Source organism: Centroberyx affinis, unplaced genomic scaffold, assembly GCF_046629955.1.
Source record: "Centroberyx affinis isolate AG114_WGS23_722 - 3 ecotype Tasmania unplaced genomic scaffold, CSIRO-AGI_Caff_v1 ptg006247l_1, whole genome shotgun sequence".
Classification (NCBI taxonomy): domain Eukaryota; kingdom Metazoa; phylum Chordata; class Actinopteri; order Beryciformes; family Berycidae; genus Centroberyx; species Centroberyx affinis.
The window spans coordinates 255,225-275,495 of NW_027283179.1; the positions used below are offsets into that span (position 1 = coordinate 255,225).

Here is a 20,271-nt window from a genome sequence, read left to right on the forward strand (position 1 = left end):
TCCCCTTTTAGACGCTACCAAGGGTGACGGCTATTCATCCCGGGGTCCACATGTGCGAGCTTCTCTTCAGCTCATTTAAACAGACGCAGTGCCGCTGGGCTGCGGAGGGATCCTTGTTGTTGTGACGCTGTGAATAAGGCAGTGATGACAAAATGATCACATTTCCTTGATGACTGTGTTGATGTTTGCGAGCAGAAGGACCAGTGTTTGGGGCCCGAACCCGTGATCTCCTGTTATGAAGTATCCAAGAATAGGAGTGAGCTAAGAATAAGAATAGGAGCGTTGATCAGGGAACCTGCTCACCTCTTTTGTCAGACTCAGGAATGTGAACAGGAACAAAAACCAGGGAAACGGTAATTTCCCATAAGAATTGAATGGGAGCTGTGTGTACAAAAAGCTTGACGTCCTGGAAAAACAGAAAAATTATGTTTTTATACACTGGAGTTGCTATCTGCATGTGATATTAATGAAGTGCTACTATTCTCAGAAACTTTATGCGTGCTGCTCCTGAATTCCTACTGTTACTGAAACTTGCCAATCTGTTTTGATTAAGACATTAAAGTAATCAAAGAATAATATGTATATATGAACTGAACGAACATTATCATTTTGGTTTATATACATCATGTCTTTGGTGTTATCATGTGTGAAAGGTTCACTTCTGTAGAGTGAATTTCACCAAGCACTTTTTCTTTTTTTATTTTCTCTTCAGCTTTTCAGAGAAGTTAGAATAATGAAGATCTTGAATCATCCCAATATAGGTAAGTGGATCGCTCACCCACACACACACTGCACATTAGCACAAACGGCATCCATTGAAAAACGTCTCATAACTCAAATAAATGACAATCCATGACAAATATGTCAATCTGCTGTGAATTTCAACATAAACAAATTGATATATTAAAGGTTATTTGTCAGATTGCGTAAAAAGAAATGTAGATTTGAATGTTTTTAGGTTCAAAAGAACGATCAGGTAGAGGTTCAGTGTCTGGCTCTGGGACGCTGTGACGGGACACTTGGTTGTTGCAGGGCTGCGACCTTTGACCTTTCTGTTATTGGGCAGTCACTCAAACTGCCAGGCCTGCTGCCAGCCTCTGGCTCATCTGCACCTGCCTGTTCTGATTTATAACCAGGTTTAATAAAGTTTTATAGTGTTTGGACATCAAATACACGGTTCTGTCGTAGCTGGTAATATAAAGGCTTCTGTAAATATGGCAGGCAGCCATCCAGAATACGAGACGGGGTTTCAGTTGGTTACCTGTTCATAAACTTAACACATAACACACACACAGAAGGTATTTAAACACACACACATGCAGTCTCACAACACAGAGAGGGAGAAAGAGCACATCAGACAAGACTACCATGGTGCATTTAGTTTTGGAGATGGGATTCCCCGCTAATTACTTTTAATTTCCTTTCCCCGCGCTCCATGATTTCCTCTGCAGAAATGTGATTATAATTACTGGGGTGATAGTAAGTGTTTACCAGCCTCTCTCTGTCTCTGTCTCTCTCTCTCTCTCTGTCTCTCTCTCTCTCTCTCTTCCATCCCACCTCGTCTATATTTAGCGGTGGAGCTCTCAGCCGCTCATCACGCAGTCTTTTATATCAGCTAGCTGAACATGCTGCAGCGAGAGAACAGCTTTTGGACTGTACAATAAATATTGAGCACTGCTCGGCTTGATGTTATGCATACATGGGCACGCCACACACACACACACACACACACACACACACACACACACACACACACACACACACACACACACACGTGACTTCTCACGTTTTACTTGCGTGTGTGTTGTCTCTCCTCCATCTTAAGGTATAATTGAATTTCACTGAGTAATCTTCTCTGTCTCGCTTATTCTCTTTTTCTGTCTCTTTCTCTTACTTTCTCTCTTCCTCTCTGTCTCTCGCTCTCTTGGTCTCTCTCTGTCTCTCTCTCTGTCTCTATCTTTTTCTCTCTGTCTCTCTCTCCCTCCTTCAGTCAAGCTGTTTGAAGTGATAGAGACAGAGAGGACGCTCTACCTGGTGATGGAGTACGCCAGTGGAGGTGAGATGAAAATGCTAATTATGTTAATAACAACACAGTGACATAATGTATGCCTTTATTAACATATATCATGTTGAAAAGTAGCTTGTTTGCCCAATCTAGACAAACCAATGTGTTGAAAAGGACACGTTTTTTTTTAAAGAAAAATGAAAAAAGTACAAACAATTCATAGTGTGTATTATAAATTTGAGTATTATTTACAGTTTTACCAATTTGAGCAATTAGGTGTCAAATTTTGCAGTACACTCACTTTTATTAAAGGAGCATATCGGTGTCATTTGGCCCATTTCAAATACAAACTTTACAGTGTCAAATCTAGCTTGAAATGAACTACAGTCCCACCTAACAAAGATAAAAGGACGAAAAAAATAAAAAGACGACATGTTTTTTGAAACAGGTGGTGGATTTCATTGTGACTATATTTACAGAGTAGAATACAAGTATTTGCTTAATATTCAAGTGAATCTTATGCTCAAAATAAGCTTCAGCGTCTCTACAGTCGAGGGAAGCAGCGTCACCAGGTTTTACAAACAAATCCCAAAGGTCTGTCCTTAACTTGAGCGCGAGGTGTCATCCGTAAAATAGATGAGGTAGGGTTCAGCGTCTTCACAACTAAATGTAGTTTTTTTATCAGTGTCTGTGAATCTTGAAACCTGCTCCTCGGAGGATGACGCATGAAGTGACGGTGACGCACAAAGTGGCGGTGACATCATCAATGTGAATCAATGCAGGGACTCACTCGATCGGCTCCGTAGATACACAGGGAGAGGCGGGGCCAAGCAGGAAAAACGTGTCCGTAGACTCCCATCCACACCAGGCATTTTTGGATATTTGTGGTGAATCAAATCAGAAAATTCGAATTAGATTGTTGGGTATTTTTTTGTTTTGTTTTGTTTTTTTGTCATCCTCTCATGATGTTGGCTATATTGATATCCATATATTACCCATATTAGTTCAGCTGTGCCCAGGTGTGAAAGCAGCTCCCCCACTGACTTGTCTCCCCCACTGACAGCAATTTGAGATGAGCAATCTGGTTCCTCCTCTTGAGCAACCCGGCTGCGACCGAATCTCCGCGTTTAATGACGATTCTGTCAGGAGAAATTAGCAGCACACGGGTCCGCAACCTTTTTAATGCAACGTCACAACATGCGCGAGACGTAAAAGCCACATCTTGTTATTGATTTCTTGGAAAGGTCACATTCAGACTGCTGAGCCAAGAGGAGATGAGAAATTGTAAAGACCTGCTGGCCATGGAGCAAATTACATTACGTCTGAGATGGGAAACTATGATCATAGGCCAATTGCATTACATTTTAATGAAGTTAATCTAATATATATTTTTTTTGTTTGACATTGATTTTCCTCACACTGAAACAGAATCTCAAGGCACTTCTCGGCTCCATCTGCAGCACAGCAGTATGCCTTCAAGCGGTGACAAAGGGCAACTTTTTTGGGCATCTCTCTCTAAGGAGTTGCCTCAGCATTGTTTGTTTAGTTACGTAGGAATGTCTTGTTGCCAGAAAATATTTGAATAGATCTTTAACCTTTTGTCTCAGTTGTTTTACAAGGTGCAGGGAGTGTTACCTAATACCTATCTACATTGTCAAAGATTTTATTTATTTATTTTTTTCCTTTTTTTTTTTTTTTTTGGACACACACTCATTTCTAAAGGGAGATTACAATTTTCCTGCTATTTTCCAACTTGTCCCTGATCACATCTCCATGTACAGCACTCGTTGTGCCCTTTAGCTCCGACCTGCGATTGCGTTAGCTGGCGCATTCTGTCTTTAGCAGTTGAGTCAGCGAGCGGCGATGAATCGCTGCCTTTCCAGAGCGCCAAAGTACAGAAACACACAATCCAACCGCCTCCGCAGGTCAGCGCTGAGAGAGTGGGAGGGTTTTGAGGATGCAGGGAAAGAGGGGGAGGTGTTTTTTGTTGCAAGTTTTGTGTAAGTTGCCCCTTGCGTTGCTTCGACACGCACACACAAACGCATGCACACGCACACGCCAGCCACTCCGCTTCAATTAGCACACGAGCGAGCGCAGTCACGTTTTGGCTGGAAGAGAGCGGGAAGGAAGGAAGGAAGGAAGGAAGGGTCTGCTGTCGGAGCCGAGCGCGGCAGCAGCTTGTGCCTCCGGGACAGGCCCGGTGTGGAGGAAGCAGCGCTGCACCCTCCTCAATATGGTCAAGAAACACCCTGGAACCATGCACATGGGTGATGGTGCTGGCCAGCTGCTATGAAAAGTCGGGGCAGATAGTTCATCATGAAGTTATTTATATTTTTTGGTTTGTTTTTTTATATCTCCCTCCTGAGTTTTTGAGTTGTGACTCACTTTTTGCTCTCTGCATCTCCGTCTTCATTTCCCGACCCCTCTCTTTTCTCATCCTCATCTCTGACTTCTCACTCTTTGCTCTTTCTATCTTTCTCTTCATCTCCAACTCTCCCTTTCTCTCTCTCTCTCTGTTTTGCAGGAGAGGTCTTTGACTACCTGGTTGCACATGGAAGAATGAAGGAAAAAGAGGCCAGGGCTAAATTTAGACAGGTACCCAGCTTTTCCTCCCCCTGCAGTGTTCTGGATTCACACCCCTGCTCCCGGCTGCTCCTCAGACGGACCGCTGTCCTCAGTCCTGCAGCACCGTCCCCGTCAGCTTATGACTTATGAGAAATGTCCAAACCCCGCTCCTTCCTCATCACTTATCTCTCACTGACTGTCACACACAGTCCAGACTCATTGATGCCTATTGTGTGAAGATAAGAAACTTTCAACCATCACTATCTTTGTGTTTTAAGGGAAGGCTCACAGCTTCTAGAGGCCCAAGCTATTGATCACTAATCAAGACCCCTCTTGGGACATTGAGGGTTTCATATGAGAAATTGGTACCAACCCTGTGTTAGTCTTTAGCAAAGCAAATTAAATGAGGAACAAAACGATGTTTTGAAATCGCAAGAAACCTGTTCCATTAAACCTCATTAAGGCATAGGAAAAAATGTATCAGAACTATATGAAAGGACTTGCATGTGATTTGAAGAGAAACTGAAGAGTCAGCACTCTTGGGAAAAAATGGCTGGGCTGTGTTTTTCTTCAGCAGAAACAAGAGCATGTTTCACGCAGTGTGAAGCTGATTAAGGCTGTTTAGCTGAAACCTGTTCATTGTGGCTGTTGAATAAAGATTTAGCTCATTTAATTTTTTTTTGTTGGCTGCTGTTCTAGCTTGTGAGCCTTTTCCACCTCGCTTTGTCTTGAGCAACTCCAGCCTCTATTTCTAAAAATCCTCAGTCTTCCCTTTACATCACACGGGCAACATTTTAGGTTCATGTTGATTGGAAATAGTGATTTCTTTTTTATATAAAACCAATGCTTTATAGACATTTGTTTTAAAAAATGTCTTGGTTTTATTTGCCAATTCTTGCTCTTGCCACAGACAGTGTTTGATTACATTTTGCAGCAATGTACGTAGGAAACATAGCCTTCAGCAAAAATGGGACAAAGCAACTATGGATAACACACTGAGCTAAAAGCAACACCAGTGTAATTAAAAATCTGTTATTGTTCAAGTTGGCAAAATTACCTATCTGTAAATCTCCCCGGTTCCTACAAAGAGCTGGAATGTATGGAAACATAAGGAAATTGATTTTGACAATCATGTAAAAGTTTGAGACTGGCATTTCACCACCACACTGAATACGTCGCCCCTCAGAGGGTCTGTGTACATGACTAATTATTGGTAGTATTATTAATCTACAGCCAAACGTGTAAAATAATGAGAATTCAAATTGTAATGTCTAAAACGAGGGTGAAAAGGGAAGTTTTAGACTTTAAAATGTGTAGGAACACTGTGTGCCAACATATTGCCCATGCATCACAGCCTCTCTGTACTGTAAGTGCAGGATGTTACAGATTAATCTGGGTACTGCACGGAGAAAACCCTGTTTTGTCACACTCCTGGTGTCTTCACCCACGCCTGCGTTGTCTTAGTTTTCCTGTCAGTCTAGACCACATCTCCTCCTCCTCCACCACATCCTTTTATCATGTGTTTTGTGAGCAGAACGGCAGATATTTAACTGAGCTGTGCTTCTCTTTGCCTCGTGCAGATTGTATCGGCGGTGCAGTACTGCCACCAGAAGCACATTGTTCACAGAGACCTCAAGGTGAGTTGAGACGGCCCACACTGGTTTGGAGTCAGTTCAGTGGGTGCAACTGTGAAGGATGTGAAAAAGGGTAAAACATTCCCAAGTAGGCAAATATTGTAAAACAAGCGAACCACTTTGAATTAAGTGTTTTCTGAGGAGGCAACTTAAAACGTGTTGCCGAAACTGTGCATATATTGCACAGACAGTTTGCTGTTCTACAGACCTTTTGCATGAATGAAGCTTATCTTATTACCATGCAAGCTTATTTTGAAGTTGAATAATGGCACAAAATGCCAGGTAAATAAAGGTTCAAGCAGGTTACAGTTGTCAAAAGCTGCATGGCAGTGCTCACAGATACTGTTTTGACACTTGAAACTTCATAGTGATAAGGGCATCTACCCACTGACAATGACAGTTAAGACTTCATGCATCCATCTTTGTATAACTAGGACTGTAAATGACTACTGTGAGTGAGAGCACTACAGCTCTCATCCAATGGATTATTCATGAAATTTTGTGCAAATGTTCCAAATACTTTCAGAAGAGTAGTGTCAAAGTGTGTTAAAGGAAAAGTCCACCCTAAAGCACTTAATAGATGTTAAAACAAATAAATGATGCACGTTGCATTTCTGGGCCCATTTTGTGGTTTGGTATTTTTCTTATTCCTGTGGATATCTGACATGTCTCGATGTTGAGATATTTCTGACGCAGCTACAATGGAGTTTGACAGCAGAAAATGTTTCAGGATCTAAAACATCAGCGGTAAACGTCAGGTTTTGGTGTCAGTCCCTCAGAATCAAAGAGCGAGGGCTTCTTTCTAGAGCCGCCATTTTACACCGACAAATTAACTCCGGGAATGCATTGAACATCACAGATTCATATCTAAGTATCAGATTGTTTCCTTCACTACTGGCTTGAAACCTTTTGCCAGTTGCAAATGACAACATATATCTGCAGACGGTGATGTGGCATCATGGGCTAAAATTATTATACCTTGCTCGTTTTATACATGCTTACCAGTAGTGTAATGGAAGGTACACACAGGAATACTAAACCCTACCCATCTCTTTTTACGAGTGTCTATAAATGTCAGGCGTTGAGGAAGTGGGCGGACCTCTAACCTGCTCACATGTTCTCCACCACATCACCTATTGTCGTGTAAATGGACCGCTCCATTTCTCCAGCGTGATGCGTGCCGCTTCCACGCGTATAATAAATATTGATGCTCCTATATATTTTTATCTCGGCGTCGGTGGGAGTCGTTCCGCTAAGAGAGAGAGAGAGAGAGAGGGAGAGAGGGAGAGCCAGTGTATCTGCTCCGCCGGCAGCTGCATGTCTAAACCCTGTTTCCCCCGTGCCGCCTCATGAATGATCCATGAGGAGAGAGATGTGAGAGGAGCAGAGAGCTGTCTTCTGCCCTCTCTCTCTGTGTATATGTGTGTAAAATACTGTATGTGTGTGTTTGTCCCTGTATGTGTGAGGACGGGTGTGAGTGCGTGTTTCAGCATGGAGGTTTTGCTGTGTTTCTCCTTGAGTGTTTGTGTGTGTGTTATGTGTTTCTCTGTGTGTGTGTGTTCGTGCCACAGGGGAGAGGGATAGGAGGAACACAGTTAAACTTTAACCACTACACCTTCTCAGACTTGTAGGGCACTTTGTTCTTCTGAGGGGTTTTTTTTTTTTTTTCTCCGGAGGATTCAGCTTCACGGCTTCACGACTTTTTGATGACTTTTCTAAAAGTGTCGCCCGCTGACATTAACCGCTCTTTGTATCGATAACGCTTCGCCACGTTGCGAGGACAGCCTGTGTGAGCGGAAGCCTCCCGGGACGCCGGTTCAGTCCTTCGGCTCGGTGGAAGATCTCTCCACTCTCTTTGACTTCACTTCTTAATGAGTCTTTTGCCCACAAATGCCTGTGAGCAACCAGTAGATGTTTGAGTTGAAATCCTCACCTACATTTTGAAGAGTTTGATTCCCAATCAACTGTTTGCTTACAAAATGGTAACACTTATTAGGACAAAAATCAGCCTTATTATGAAAAATAAGTTCATTTGAGGTAATGAACTTTCAAAATAGATGTATAATGTTTTGGGGCTAATTCTTTCATTTAATTTCTATTAATTATTCTTGAATGCTTGTTTTGCAGAGAGAGAAAATGTACTACATTATTAACTTCTATTATTTAATTCCTCATATCACAATCGCCCCTAATCCTTGTAATTGGCAATCTGAATCCCCAGACTGCTGCTGAAACTGAATTAATAATACTGTAGCAAGATGCTTAAACCTCCATTCGCTCCAGTGGAGTGTCGTATTGTTCAACGATGAAAGACCAGATGTTTATCAGATGTACTGGTAAACTTTCAGTGAATGTATAGAACTATTAAATGTGAATTAAGACATTGCTGGAAAAGAGCATGCAAGCTCAGGATGTCTTGCTTTAGGTAAATACATGTAAAAAGAATCCTAACCCCGACCTTCTGTCCGTCTGTCTGCAGGCGGAGAACCTTCTCCTGGACGCAGACATGAACATCAAGATAGCAGATTTTGGCTTCAGTAACGAGTTCACCCTGGGCAACAAGCTGGACACGTTCTGCGGCTCCCCGCCGTACGCCGCCCCGGAGCTGTTCCAGGGGAAGAAGTACGACGGGCCGGAGGTGGACGTCTGGAGCCTGGGGGTCATCCTGTACACGCTGGTCAGCGGCTCGCTGCCCTTCGATGGACAGAACCTTAAGGTAGGTTGGTGATACCACAGTTCTGGTTACCATAATGTTAAAAAACCAATGTGCTTCGGCCAAAACAAGTTGGCTTTTAGTATTAAAGCTTTGTCAATTCTTCTTAAAGAGTAGCTGAATTCTTTTCATTCCTTTTTGTATGTTGGTTCATGCGCCTTAGAGGAGCTGCGAGGTTGCGACAGGTTTTTTTTTTTTTTTCCTGTTAAATTTACCGTAGTATATCAGGAAAAGAATCACAGCATCAGGTAGAACCCCATTAACACCAGAGAACAGTGAGAACAGGTTGGATGTTGGAGCAAACCTCAGTATAGAAATCGGCTGATGGCACCAATTTGGGAGCTAACCAGCTCTTTTACCAGTTTGTCTTTTCATTAGATTCTTTAAAACTCGTATATTAGGATGCATCATTTCCATATATTAATGCTACAATCACAAGCTGCTATCCTGTACGGACAATAAATTCAGCAAATTATGCAATCCTTAATAATACTTGAAAATCCTTGGTGTTAAGGGTATCACAAGGACTTTTTTTTATCGCAATATTTGGATAGTATTGAAATAATATCCTTTTGTGTTTGGTGATGGAAGTGGCACAGTGTGTCCAGCTCTGTATTATATACACCTGTCAGCAGTTTGCTGCCTTTTGGTCCAGACTGTTACATGTCATGGTATCCCTTTAACCAGTGTTGATGCTTAAATATATTGGCATTCACCACTTCTTATACTGGAGCTTAGCTGGTTTAGTTTGTAGAATTTCATTGGCTTTCACTTAAATAAGTGGTCGTTCTGATGCTTAACTTACCAATCTACCTTCAACCAGAATGAATTCTCCAAATATGACCAAAATGAAAGCACAAAGCAGACTATTGAACCTACTGTCTGGAATAGTGGCGTCACATTTCTGTTTGTAGCGTGAAAATACCCAACTACCACTTCTCTTTACTACTTCCTCAGCTGTCTAATAATGATAAACCCTAACGCCTAGCTTACATCAGTATTTTCCCTAACTTCCCCTTGTCGTCTTCCCCCTGCAGGAGCTGAGGGAGCGGGTGCTCAGAGGGAAGTACCGCATCCCCTTCTACATGTCCACAGACTGCGAGAACCTCCTCAAGCGCTTCCTGGTGCTCAACCCGGCCAAGCGGGGTACTCTCGAGGTGAGGGAGGAAGGAGAAAACGTAAATATACCTCTCAGTTATTAACCCCCGGCACGTCAACACCACCGGAGAATGCCGTCTGTCCGTCACGTCTCCTGGTCCCTGCATCCTCCCTGCATCCCCTCCGAAGCCCACGGTGTTTTCTGTCCAGCCCACACTCTCCCTCTCCTCTGATGTCCAGACCATGAATAATGCATCGTCACTCTTGTCTGTACCGAATTTGTCTTCCTTGTTCAGTTCTCTCTGCCTTTTATCTTCTAGTCCAGGGCAGCACAGATTTTTTTTTTTTCATCTCTGTTAGTCACGACCACCTGAGTCGAGTCGAGATCAAATCAAAGTCCGGTCGAGTTTGAGTCAAGCCCAGGTCTAAAGGGGGTCGAGACCAGAGCCAGTCAAGTCCAAGACCAATATAGGAAAATAACTCTCTTTCCAAATGCAAAAATAATGATTATGGAGTTTCTTAAGGATCAACAGAGATGTGGCTTTATATCCAGGTGCTGGAATCCAGGAGGGAATATTTTATTGATGTTTGGTTTACATTTTTCCCTAGCCCCACAAACTATTTAAGGGATTTCACCTGTAGAAATCTGTGTATGTAATGATCCTCATTGATTAGTTGGATATTGAAAGGTACAGTACAGATACCTGGAAAGTAAACCAAACATCAATCAATAAAATTACCCATTTTGTTCTATCTTTAGATGGGCGGGAAAAAGTCCAAGACGAGGCCGAGACGTCAGAAAAGTGGTCTAGATGCCTAACTTGAGCTCTACAGCCCTGCCACAAAGTGTACCCCAGAATTTTAATGTGCCTACATGTGCTCATAGCTCAAGGAATAATTAATAACCGTAGAATATTGGCATATCAGCAATATTTAGACATTTAATTTCATGTAGAACGTCCACTGTGGTTGAAAAGCTGTTGATATAAGAGGCAAAAAGGGCAGTAAATGATTATTGTCATGGTTATTTTTTAGCCATAGTTGTGCAGATACGCAACATCATATCATAAACATAGTATATATTCTAAAATGTCATGTACAATTTATTTCCAAGATCATTATGGCACATACATGTGTGTTGTCCTCACTTTAAACCTGGATCAGGTTTAAAGGCAGTCTCCAGCCTGCTCTCCTGTAAATTGAACCACTTAATCAAAGAGATTGGTTATGGTCCAATTCATTATATTTGAAGGAGACTAAATTTCAGTGCATCTAAGTTGGATGTAAGTGAATGAAGCCTAATGCGGTTGACTTGACTCTGAGGGGCACATGGGTCAGCAGCGGATGCCACATGATTGCCCTAGATAATGCCATAAGAGCTAGTTACATCAGAGCCTGTGTATTGATAATGAGTTCGGCTCGGTCTTTATTATAACCCCAGAGGGCAATTGATCAGCAGCAAATTAAAAAAAAAAAAAGACCACACAGTGCAACACAATACATGAAGACAGTAACATTTATGCACATAACCATAAAATAGCAGAGGTTTAAGTGGGATGGCGCTCTGGATAGCGGCTGCTTTCTCCTCATCCGCCATTTTATAAAGTGCGACAGTGCAGTTTGGCATTTCGCACAAAGAGAGAGAGAGAGAGAGTTGTTGAGATGAGAGCAGAGCTGGAAACTCCCACATATGATATCAGGCTGTTAAAGAAAGTACACAATTACATCAAAATACCCAAGAGAGACTTGGATCAGTAGTGGGAGCAACAATCTGTGAATAGTAATAATGTGACACTTTATTGATCCCTGTAGGAAATTCTCTTTCGGAGGGCGGATGGTTACCAAATGGGGGGCTTGAACCTGGGATGACCACCATGCCGCCCACCCAAAAATACAAAATGAGTCAGATATGCCTGAGTAATGTCTGGATTTTAAACATGGTTGATGTTTTTTCTATACAACATGGCTCAATTTGTCAGGTTGTAGTGCGAAAAAAGTGGTTGTAGCATGTAGTTGCTCTTTTAAAAGCCTGGTTGTCTTGTTCGCTGTGTCCATATTTCACTGTCTCACTCTCTTTTGCAGCAAATCATGAAGGACCGTTGGATCAATGCAGGATTTGAGGAGGATGAGCTGAAGCCTTTCGTGGAACCAGAGCTGGACATCACAGATCAGAAGAGAATAGGTAACCGAAGGAAACAAAAAACAACCAATTGATTTTGTCAAATTGCTGATGTTGCTGGGAAAATCACACAACTGCAAATGTGCTGTTTTTCATTTTCCTACCTGAATGGAAAGTTTGCCTGGTCGTTTATGTGTTGAGCGAGTTTCATGACCCTCGGGCCTGAGAAACCTTGAAAAACCCTGTTGTGTAATAATCTCAAAAATGCACAGGCATCATCAACAAAAAAAAAAAAGCATTCTCTCCTTTTTATTACTGGAAAAACTAATTTTTTACACCTATGTGGTTTTTGTCCGACGGTGGCAAAACGTACGAAGCATCAAACGTCAAGCTGGGCTGCAGCGGCACAAACACAGAAGCGGTCTCATTATTTCAGCGCTGAAGAGCGTTTAAAGATGAGATGAAACGTGATGATGAATAAATAAACAAGAGCAGCGCCGTTACACGGAAAGAGAGAACAAGAGAGAGAGAGAGAAAACTAGTAGGGAGGGTGAAGAGGGAGAGAAGCCTCCCCATCGTGCCCTGGATGAAAGCAGTAAATAGAGGAGGGGGGGGTGTTACATAACAGCAGCTGGGTTGGCTGTCAGCGCACATGTGTTGGTACGAACTCCCAGTCACCCAGTAAGTACAGACTGCGGGTTGGTGGGGGGTGGAGGGGGGGAGTAAAGAGAGGAGAAACAAAGGAAGAGAAGAGAAGAGAAAGGAGAGGGAGAGATCTATCAGACTGTCTTCCTAAATCCAAAACAATATCTAGTCATTTTGAAAAAACCTTTCCCCTACAATATATTGTAGGAGATGAAGCGTCCCGCACTTGCTGCAAAATATGTATTCGCCTGTCACGACTTCAGACAGGAGGGGGGATACTCAATGATACTCAATGTCCTTCGATAAATTTGTCCATTGATTTAGTGATCGATCAGGATATATTTGTTGTTTTTGTCACACTGTCACGGCTGCTGTCTGAATCTGGACAGGGGAGAATGGATAGTGAACACACAAATACAAAACATTACATCTCAAGAACAGTATAAAGTCTAGGGTGGGTATACAATGGGGGTAAACAAACACAAGTAATACAACAAATAATATACAACATATACAAGTAATATATAGGGTATTGCTGAATCTGGTTCTAATCTTATTTGTTGTTTGTGTTTTAGCCATAAGTACTTTTGTGTTTCATGCCAGTAAAGCACATTTGAATGCAAAAGAAATTGAATTGAGCGAAGAGGTAGAAGTAGTGAGGAGAGAGACAGAGAGAGAGAGAGATAGGGTAGAGAGAGTGGATAGAGATGGATAAGGAAAGATGGCTATCACATGTTCTGCCTAATTAGAGAGGCAGAGCACGTTCCTGGGAGCCCCCCCCCCCTCCCCTCCTCCTCCTCCATCTCTCTCTCTCTCTCTTCTCTTTCTTCTTTCTTTCTCCCTGCACTGCAACTGACATCTCAGCTGCTTTTATATGAAGCCTGGTGTCCCACAGCGGGTTGGTCAACAACTAGGCCTGCGGCAATATTAAAATTTCACTATAAGATTTAAATTGTCTTGGCCAAAGTTATATCGATATATGATAGTATCTGGATAGTTATTAATAAGTTGAAAACCTTAAAACCAGTACTGTAATATGCTTCAATTACTTAAAAACTGATTTATCATATCAGTCACAAGACATTTCTCTTTGTTAAACACGCTTTAATGTAAAATTTTTCAGAGACACATATTGGTTGAACCCCTAGTCAAGTGTACCGCTGAAGATCTCTTGAGCAAGGACATGTAGCAACTGATAATATAACTACCAAATAATTTCATAACTTGTCACAATAATAAAATGTCCCTCTAAATGGGTTGGAAATGTAATAAAACCTGTTGATGTCATAAATTGCGGGGAAATGCAAATGTCACATTATTACATAAACTGGCAATTGTTATTTCACAAGGGGTGTAACCTATTTTAAACTGATGATGCAATCATAATCATATTTAGGCATTACATAATGAATTATTACATTCTTCTGGCTCTGATTTATTACATTATTCATCAATGTTATTACTATATCATAGAAAAATTAAGTTAAATCCAATAAGTAATTATTGCCAGCTAATGTGATACTGTTATTATTGTGTATACCAGTAATTTATAAGATTAACAGGTTTTATTACATTTTCAACACATTTAGAGGGAATTTTGACAAGTTATTATATCATCCAGGGTTTTTACATTATCAGTTGCTGCGTGGCTCCTGGCTGCTGTGTTCATGTGTAGCAGCCGGAGCCAAGGACGGGTATTGGAAGCTAGCTAACATTTGCTAAAAATACAGTGATACAGCGATACTGTGATGTCCTTGTTGCTGAACCCCCCCCCCCCCCCCTCTCCTGTAACATCCCAGCCAGGCTTCTATCTGTGCAGACGCTCCCCCTGAATAGCACAAAGGAGAGCTAGGCTGCATCACATACTGAGTATTGGTGAATGTCTGAACCTTTTAAAAACATACCAGACTTACACAAACAATGAGTTTCAGTCCAAAATGAGACAAACAAGTAACATCCACTCTGACAGAATGAGACAGTAAAGCATATTATGAGTCACTAGTTAAGTTATGAGTCATCTTAACACTTTTTGCTTACAAACCAGTTCTCTTTTTGAGGATAGAATCAGATTTGTTTTGCAATATTGTCCAATGCATTTCAGGTAGCAACATAATTAATTTCCAATATGGATAAGGCTATATAGTGTTATGTGATAAGAGGATAAAACCCTTCATATGGTGTGCGTTGGGGGGAGGGGCATATTTCAGCAGGCAGAGAGGGAGGTACTGAGAGAAGGAATGTGGAACACACACACACACACACACACACACGCAGATAAATGTTTGAAGGGAGAGCAGGCTGGAGCTGCAGCAGGGAACACCACTCCACCTGGCATGCTGCTCTCAACGTGAGTGTGTGACGTCAAGGCCACGCATCTGTGTGTTTCTCTGTGTGTATACGTGTGTGTGTGTATGTTTATGTATGTGGTGCGTGTGTGTCTACATATGTGCGCACATACACTCTCTCCAATCATCATCAACATCTGTCTGCTGCCGACTGATGGACTCGCTCACCATTTAATAACGATTACACCCCCTGCCCCACGTGTACACAGACACACACACACCGTGATCCTACTTAACCATTTAATTAATTGAAGAAAACCCATTACCTTATTTATCCCACATGGCAGTTGCATACATGTGAAATACATGGGCATTTACAAATATAAATTATACATAGATTATACATAAGATGCAGTAAAAGAGCACATCAGCAGAATTAAAAAGACATAGGCAGAGAATTTGATTGCAAATGTTGGTAGTATGAAGGGATTGATTAGGGTGCAGAGGAAGGGAATGGGAGATTTTTCGTACCTCCGTGTACGTGTGTGAGGGGTTAACTTACTTTACTTTGTTTAAATGGTACATGTCTTATTTTTGTGATTCCTCTCCCAGATGTGATGGTGGGGATGGGCTACAACCTGGAGGAGATCCAGGATTCTCTGGCCAAGATGAAGTACGACGAGATCACAGCCACCTACCTGCTGCTGGGCAGGAAGGCCTCTGAGGTACAAACACCCCCCCCTATCAACTCCAGACATGTAACCCAACCTTTTCTGCCGGGTTCATAGAGAGGACAGAGCAGGTTGGGCTGGATGGTTATGTGGTGAATAGTTTTATAAGGTCAAAATATGGGACACACGGATAACTGAATAAAACCATGTCAGCTTGCTCCTTCCCTTCCCGTAAAATAACATCCCCACTTCCCCTGGTTATCAAACTTTCTGCCAGGCTCTTCCTTCTCTACCTAGCACTTCTCTGTTGTTAAGAATTAAAAAACTGCGCTCAGCAACATTTTGGCGCCACCAAATGAGAAATTGAAAAATTTGAGCTTTAATACCCAGAAATCCTGTAAGGTGATATCAGTAAACGTCACGCAGTTCGCTCATGTTTACCGACCCGGCCGGTCTGTGATGCTTTATACCAAAGAAAAACCAAAGAGACGAGAGAGGAGAAGATCTAACGTTGGTGAGTCCAGCTTTCTCTGGACGGAGCGCTGCTTTAGGAGACGGTTTGGATTTCACTCTTAAGTTTTGATTTGTCACTTTCTGTGGGCGGAGAAGTGACCAAACCTGACGGCAGAATTTAATTTGGGCAAATAAGGAGAATCTACGGTGTCTCAATTAGCAGGGATAGGACACTCTTCTCTGTTGCATCCCCACTTTGTGATTTAGATCGATAAGATGGGAGTATTTTTACATAAAAATCTTGCCTTCTGCAGCTTTAGTCATGCTCAATAAGACTATCAACTAAATACTGAAAATCTAAGTGTAAATGCAACGCACCTCTCGTTTGAAATATAAATTGAAAGGTAAAGATGAGGTAAAACTTCCTGATTACCCCCCCCCCCCCCCCTGTTAAAATGGAAGAATCAGTGCCCAGTTAATAATACTGTATGTAATCTGAAGTTGGCTTTATGTACTGAATTTCACTCTTAATGTTTGTGTGTGTGTGTTCGTCCCCCAGCTGGAGCCCAGTGAGTCGGCCTCCAGCAGCAACCTGTCTCTGGCCAAGCCGAGACCCAACAGCGAGCTGAACGGCCAGTCGCCCTCGCACCTCAAGGTCCAGAGGAGCGTCTCCTCCAATCAGAAACAACGGCGTTACAGCGAACAAGGTGAGGCCGCCGGAGGCTTCGGTGTCTTTGTCCTCTCCGGACTCGAGGACACAAGCGGTTCTTCCCAGCATTTTCTTCGGTTGCATGCTGCAGTTCTTCCTCCTCATAATAATAATAATGATAATCTAAGTTTTGGTTCCACATCAACTTGTCTTTTGGTTGCAGTTGTGGTTCCAGTGCAGGTTGCATGGTTAGAGTAGTTCCTTCCTTCCTTCCTGGTTATCATGATTAAAAACATGAACAGTAAACATTGAGACATGGTTTAGAGGGAATGTGGCTGCGCTATTTTGTTTTCGATTTCACATTCTCCGTCGACGTGGTGATATTTTTGCTGCACCACTGCTGACTGAAAACAGAGGGAACACTGTTGTGCCTCTCCCTTCAATAAAGGTTCGTTTTTGTCAGTAGCTTATTGTCAGAAACAGGCTGATAAAAGCCGTTAAATCAAACCAGTCACACAGTGGAGGCACTTTAACCTTTGGATTATTTGCACAGCTCAATGCTGTCCGGTGTGATATAATGCTTTGTCAATAACTTCTGTTTGTACTGCTTCCTCTCTGGTCAGTCTGGGTACAAAGAGCTTCGCTGGCATTGTTCACCATAAGTTAAAGGAATACCTTCACATTTGCACGATTTTGGTAGAAAGTTTCTTCTTATGTCTTTTCATTTTCCCAAAAATGCAATATTTGCCTTGGTGCAGCTAGTTGTGCCAACAAGCCATTTTAAGGGATCTTAAAAGACACATTTAGAAACGTTTTACCACAATGTAGTGTTTGGGGAAGAAAAATAACCAACTAAAATTGAAGAGTTCAATTACAAAATGCTATATATCTATTTTGGGGGGGGAAATCATTGCCTTATGTTCATCATGTGGCATTTCTAAAATATAGAGGATCCAGTCTCTAACGTTTTTAATTTTGTCAACCATGGACTAAGGCTGCCTACTTTTAAAAACCATAATGTGTTTTCCGATTATGCAATCAATCATGTTGAGTAGGTGTCAGGGGTATTTGCCTAAATTGCAGTTATCTCATTTTGGGGCAAAGCTCTTGAATTAAACAAGAAAAAGAGGGGAAAAAAACCTGTCTATTTCTTTTACCATTTCCTATATTTTTTTTGCCAAAAGCAGCGAAAATATCCTCAGATAATCCATCACATCTGTCTCTGTGTCTTGTCTCTAGTCGGTCAGAACGTGCCGCCGGGGTCGGGCCACCCCAAGAGGAGTCAGACCACCACAGCCGAGAACAACGGCAAGGAGGAGGGGGGCGTCCAGCTCCGCAAACCCAGCACCCCGGGGAGCCGCGGCGCCCCGCCCGCCAGCCCCCTGCTGGGCAACGCCAACAACCCCAACAAGGCCGACATCCCCGACCGCAAGAAAGGAGCCACCACCGGCCCGAGCGTGAGTCACTTTATCAGTTACATACCCCAGAAATATAGGTCGGTTCAAATATTTCAACAATATTCATTTATCTCCAGAGCTTGGTGATAAATGAATATTTGTCTTATATTCACACCGATTTTTGAAGACTTGCGTACAGGATGGCATCCCTTTTGAGGCAGAATTATTTAATTTATTTGTCTATTTACTTCTTTGTCGAGTCATCTATTTATTTTATTTGTCTCATATTTATTTATTGATCGATTGATTGATATTAACCATAATTTTTCAACCCTCAAACGTTTGGGTGTATTCGCACACCACATATGTCCTGGAATACTTTGTAAATGCTAAATAATTTTTTTGATACCTTTTTTACTTCACTGTTTAAAACATAAATAAATACAGTAAAACAGTTAGAGTTTGAGAGTGAAAAAAGTCTTCAATTCAATCGACATGTAACGCAAGACAATGTAACTGCCTTAGAAGTCAAAATTTACAATCTTACCTGTTTGCTCTTTGTAAAAAATGTGTTGCACAAAAAGCAGACATGAAAACACTAATTTCTATTTGTTTTATACTGTATTATCTGATTTTTCACCCCTTCTCTTGCTGGCCCTGCAGAATAACACTGCGTCGGCAGGAATGACCAGGAGGAACACGTACGTCTGCAGCGACAGAAACAACACCGACCGCCTCTCTGTCATTCCCAACGGGAAGGAGAACAGGTGAGGGACGATGTCCGCTGCTTCCTTTTATAGGTTTCATCACCAAAAAAAGACTGGTGTCGGCACAAACCAGATGCACAGTTTGGGTGGTGTGAGTCGGTGCTATTTTTACATCTGATCAATAACATGCAGTAGTGATGAACAGATTTAACACTTTATTCATTACAATTTGTTCCTTTTTTATTGGAAATGGCATGAATGAACGATTTTAAATCAAGAGTATTGCACCTGTTCAGCTTTGTGACCCATTTTTAAGGCAGCCAGGAGGGTTAGACCAATATATCAGGCTGATATTGGCTTTTATAAAATATCCAGTCGGTGTTATCCATCACCTGTATAATGGTCTCTTTTTCAGAGGCTTTTATACTGCAACAAGAATACAATTCTGGGGGAAACACTGAATACTTGCCATTTTAGGAATGGTCAGATTTAAAGATATTAAATATTGGCTATCGGCAGGTTCAATGCAAAAATACTAGCCTTCAAAAACCCATATCAGTTAAACCCTAGTAGCAAGGTATCGATGTATGTGCTCAAACCTTTCCTTCATTGTTGGAAGAAAAACCAGACATGATCCCAAGAAGAGAATATCCTTTGTTGCATTCCTTCTTTTTCTTTCTTTCTATTTCTTCTTTCTTGTGTTTCTTATTTTACATTCCCCTTTTTTCTCATCATCTTATTTTTCATTTCTGCCTATGTATGTGTGTGTGGGGCGGGGTGTTTTCGTTGTGGCATGAACAGCATGACTGAGATGGCTTGTGCCACTAGCCCCTCCTCTGCCTTTGCGGCCGCTGCGTTCGGTGCCTCGTCCAGTTCGGTGCGGCTGAGGTATCAAACCGTCGGCCCGTTGTACGCTTGCCAGGCAGGCTGGGCCACGCTGCCCCACTCCTACTACGCTCTGGACTACTGCTCGCCCAAGTAAGACGGCAGGGCCTCCAAACCCCCCTGTCTGTCTCCTCTCATGTCTCGACCCCTCTCTGACCCTTCGCTAACCCGCACATCCAGCCGGCTTCACGCTCTTTAACACTCTAACTAAATCATGGGCATCATTTCTCGCCGAGAAGAGGAAGAAATGAGTACAACCAACTTGTTTTTGGTTAGGTGCCGCCAGTGTCCGAAATTCACTTTTATTCTCACCTGTCAAGGGGCTGGTAAACCAAAATAATTTACCCGCCAAGAATTTTTTACCAGCCAAAATAATTGATATACCTTTTTCATAGAAATGTCACCCTACTCTTCTCTGTTATTTTGTATAGAATTGTGTACTGTG

The 20,271-nt window shown here is 42.1% G+C and overlaps 1 protein-coding gene across 13 annotated transcripts in view; it reads left to right on the forward strand.

Moving 5' to 3' along the window:
• Positions 1 to 20,271, forward strand: part of mark3a (MAP/microtubule affinity-regulating kinase 3a) — a 43,258-nt gene that overhangs the window by 12,173 nt on the left and 10,814 nt on the right. For 7 of the 13 annotated variants that reach the window (XM_071512380.1, XM_071512383.1, XM_071512384.1 and 4 more), the window contains 11 exons: positions 713 to 761; positions 1,991 to 2,056; positions 4,530 to 4,600; positions 6,151 to 6,207; positions 8,684 to 8,920; positions 9,955 to 10,074; positions 12,098 to 12,197; positions 15,677 to 15,789; positions 16,748 to 16,895; positions 18,077 to 18,294; positions 18,898 to 19,001. In XM_071512380.1, the coding sequence (XP_071368481.1) occupies positions 713 to 761; positions 1,991 to 2,056; positions 4,530 to 4,600; positions 6,151 to 6,207; positions 8,684 to 8,920; positions 9,955 to 10,074; positions 12,098 to 12,197; positions 15,677 to 15,789; positions 16,748 to 16,895; positions 18,077 to 18,294; positions 18,898 to 19,001 (1,283 nt within the window). Of the gene's footprint in view, positions 1 to 712; positions 762 to 1,990; positions 2,057 to 4,529; positions 4,601 to 6,150; positions 6,208 to 8,683; positions 8,921 to 9,954; positions 10,096 to 12,097; positions 12,198 to 15,676; positions 15,790 to 16,747; positions 16,896 to 18,076; positions 18,295 to 18,897; positions 19,002 to 20,271 lie in introns of all 13 variants that reach the window. The other 6 variants (XM_071512378.1, XM_071512382.1, XM_071512385.1 and 3 more) reach the window with 3 other exon arrangements.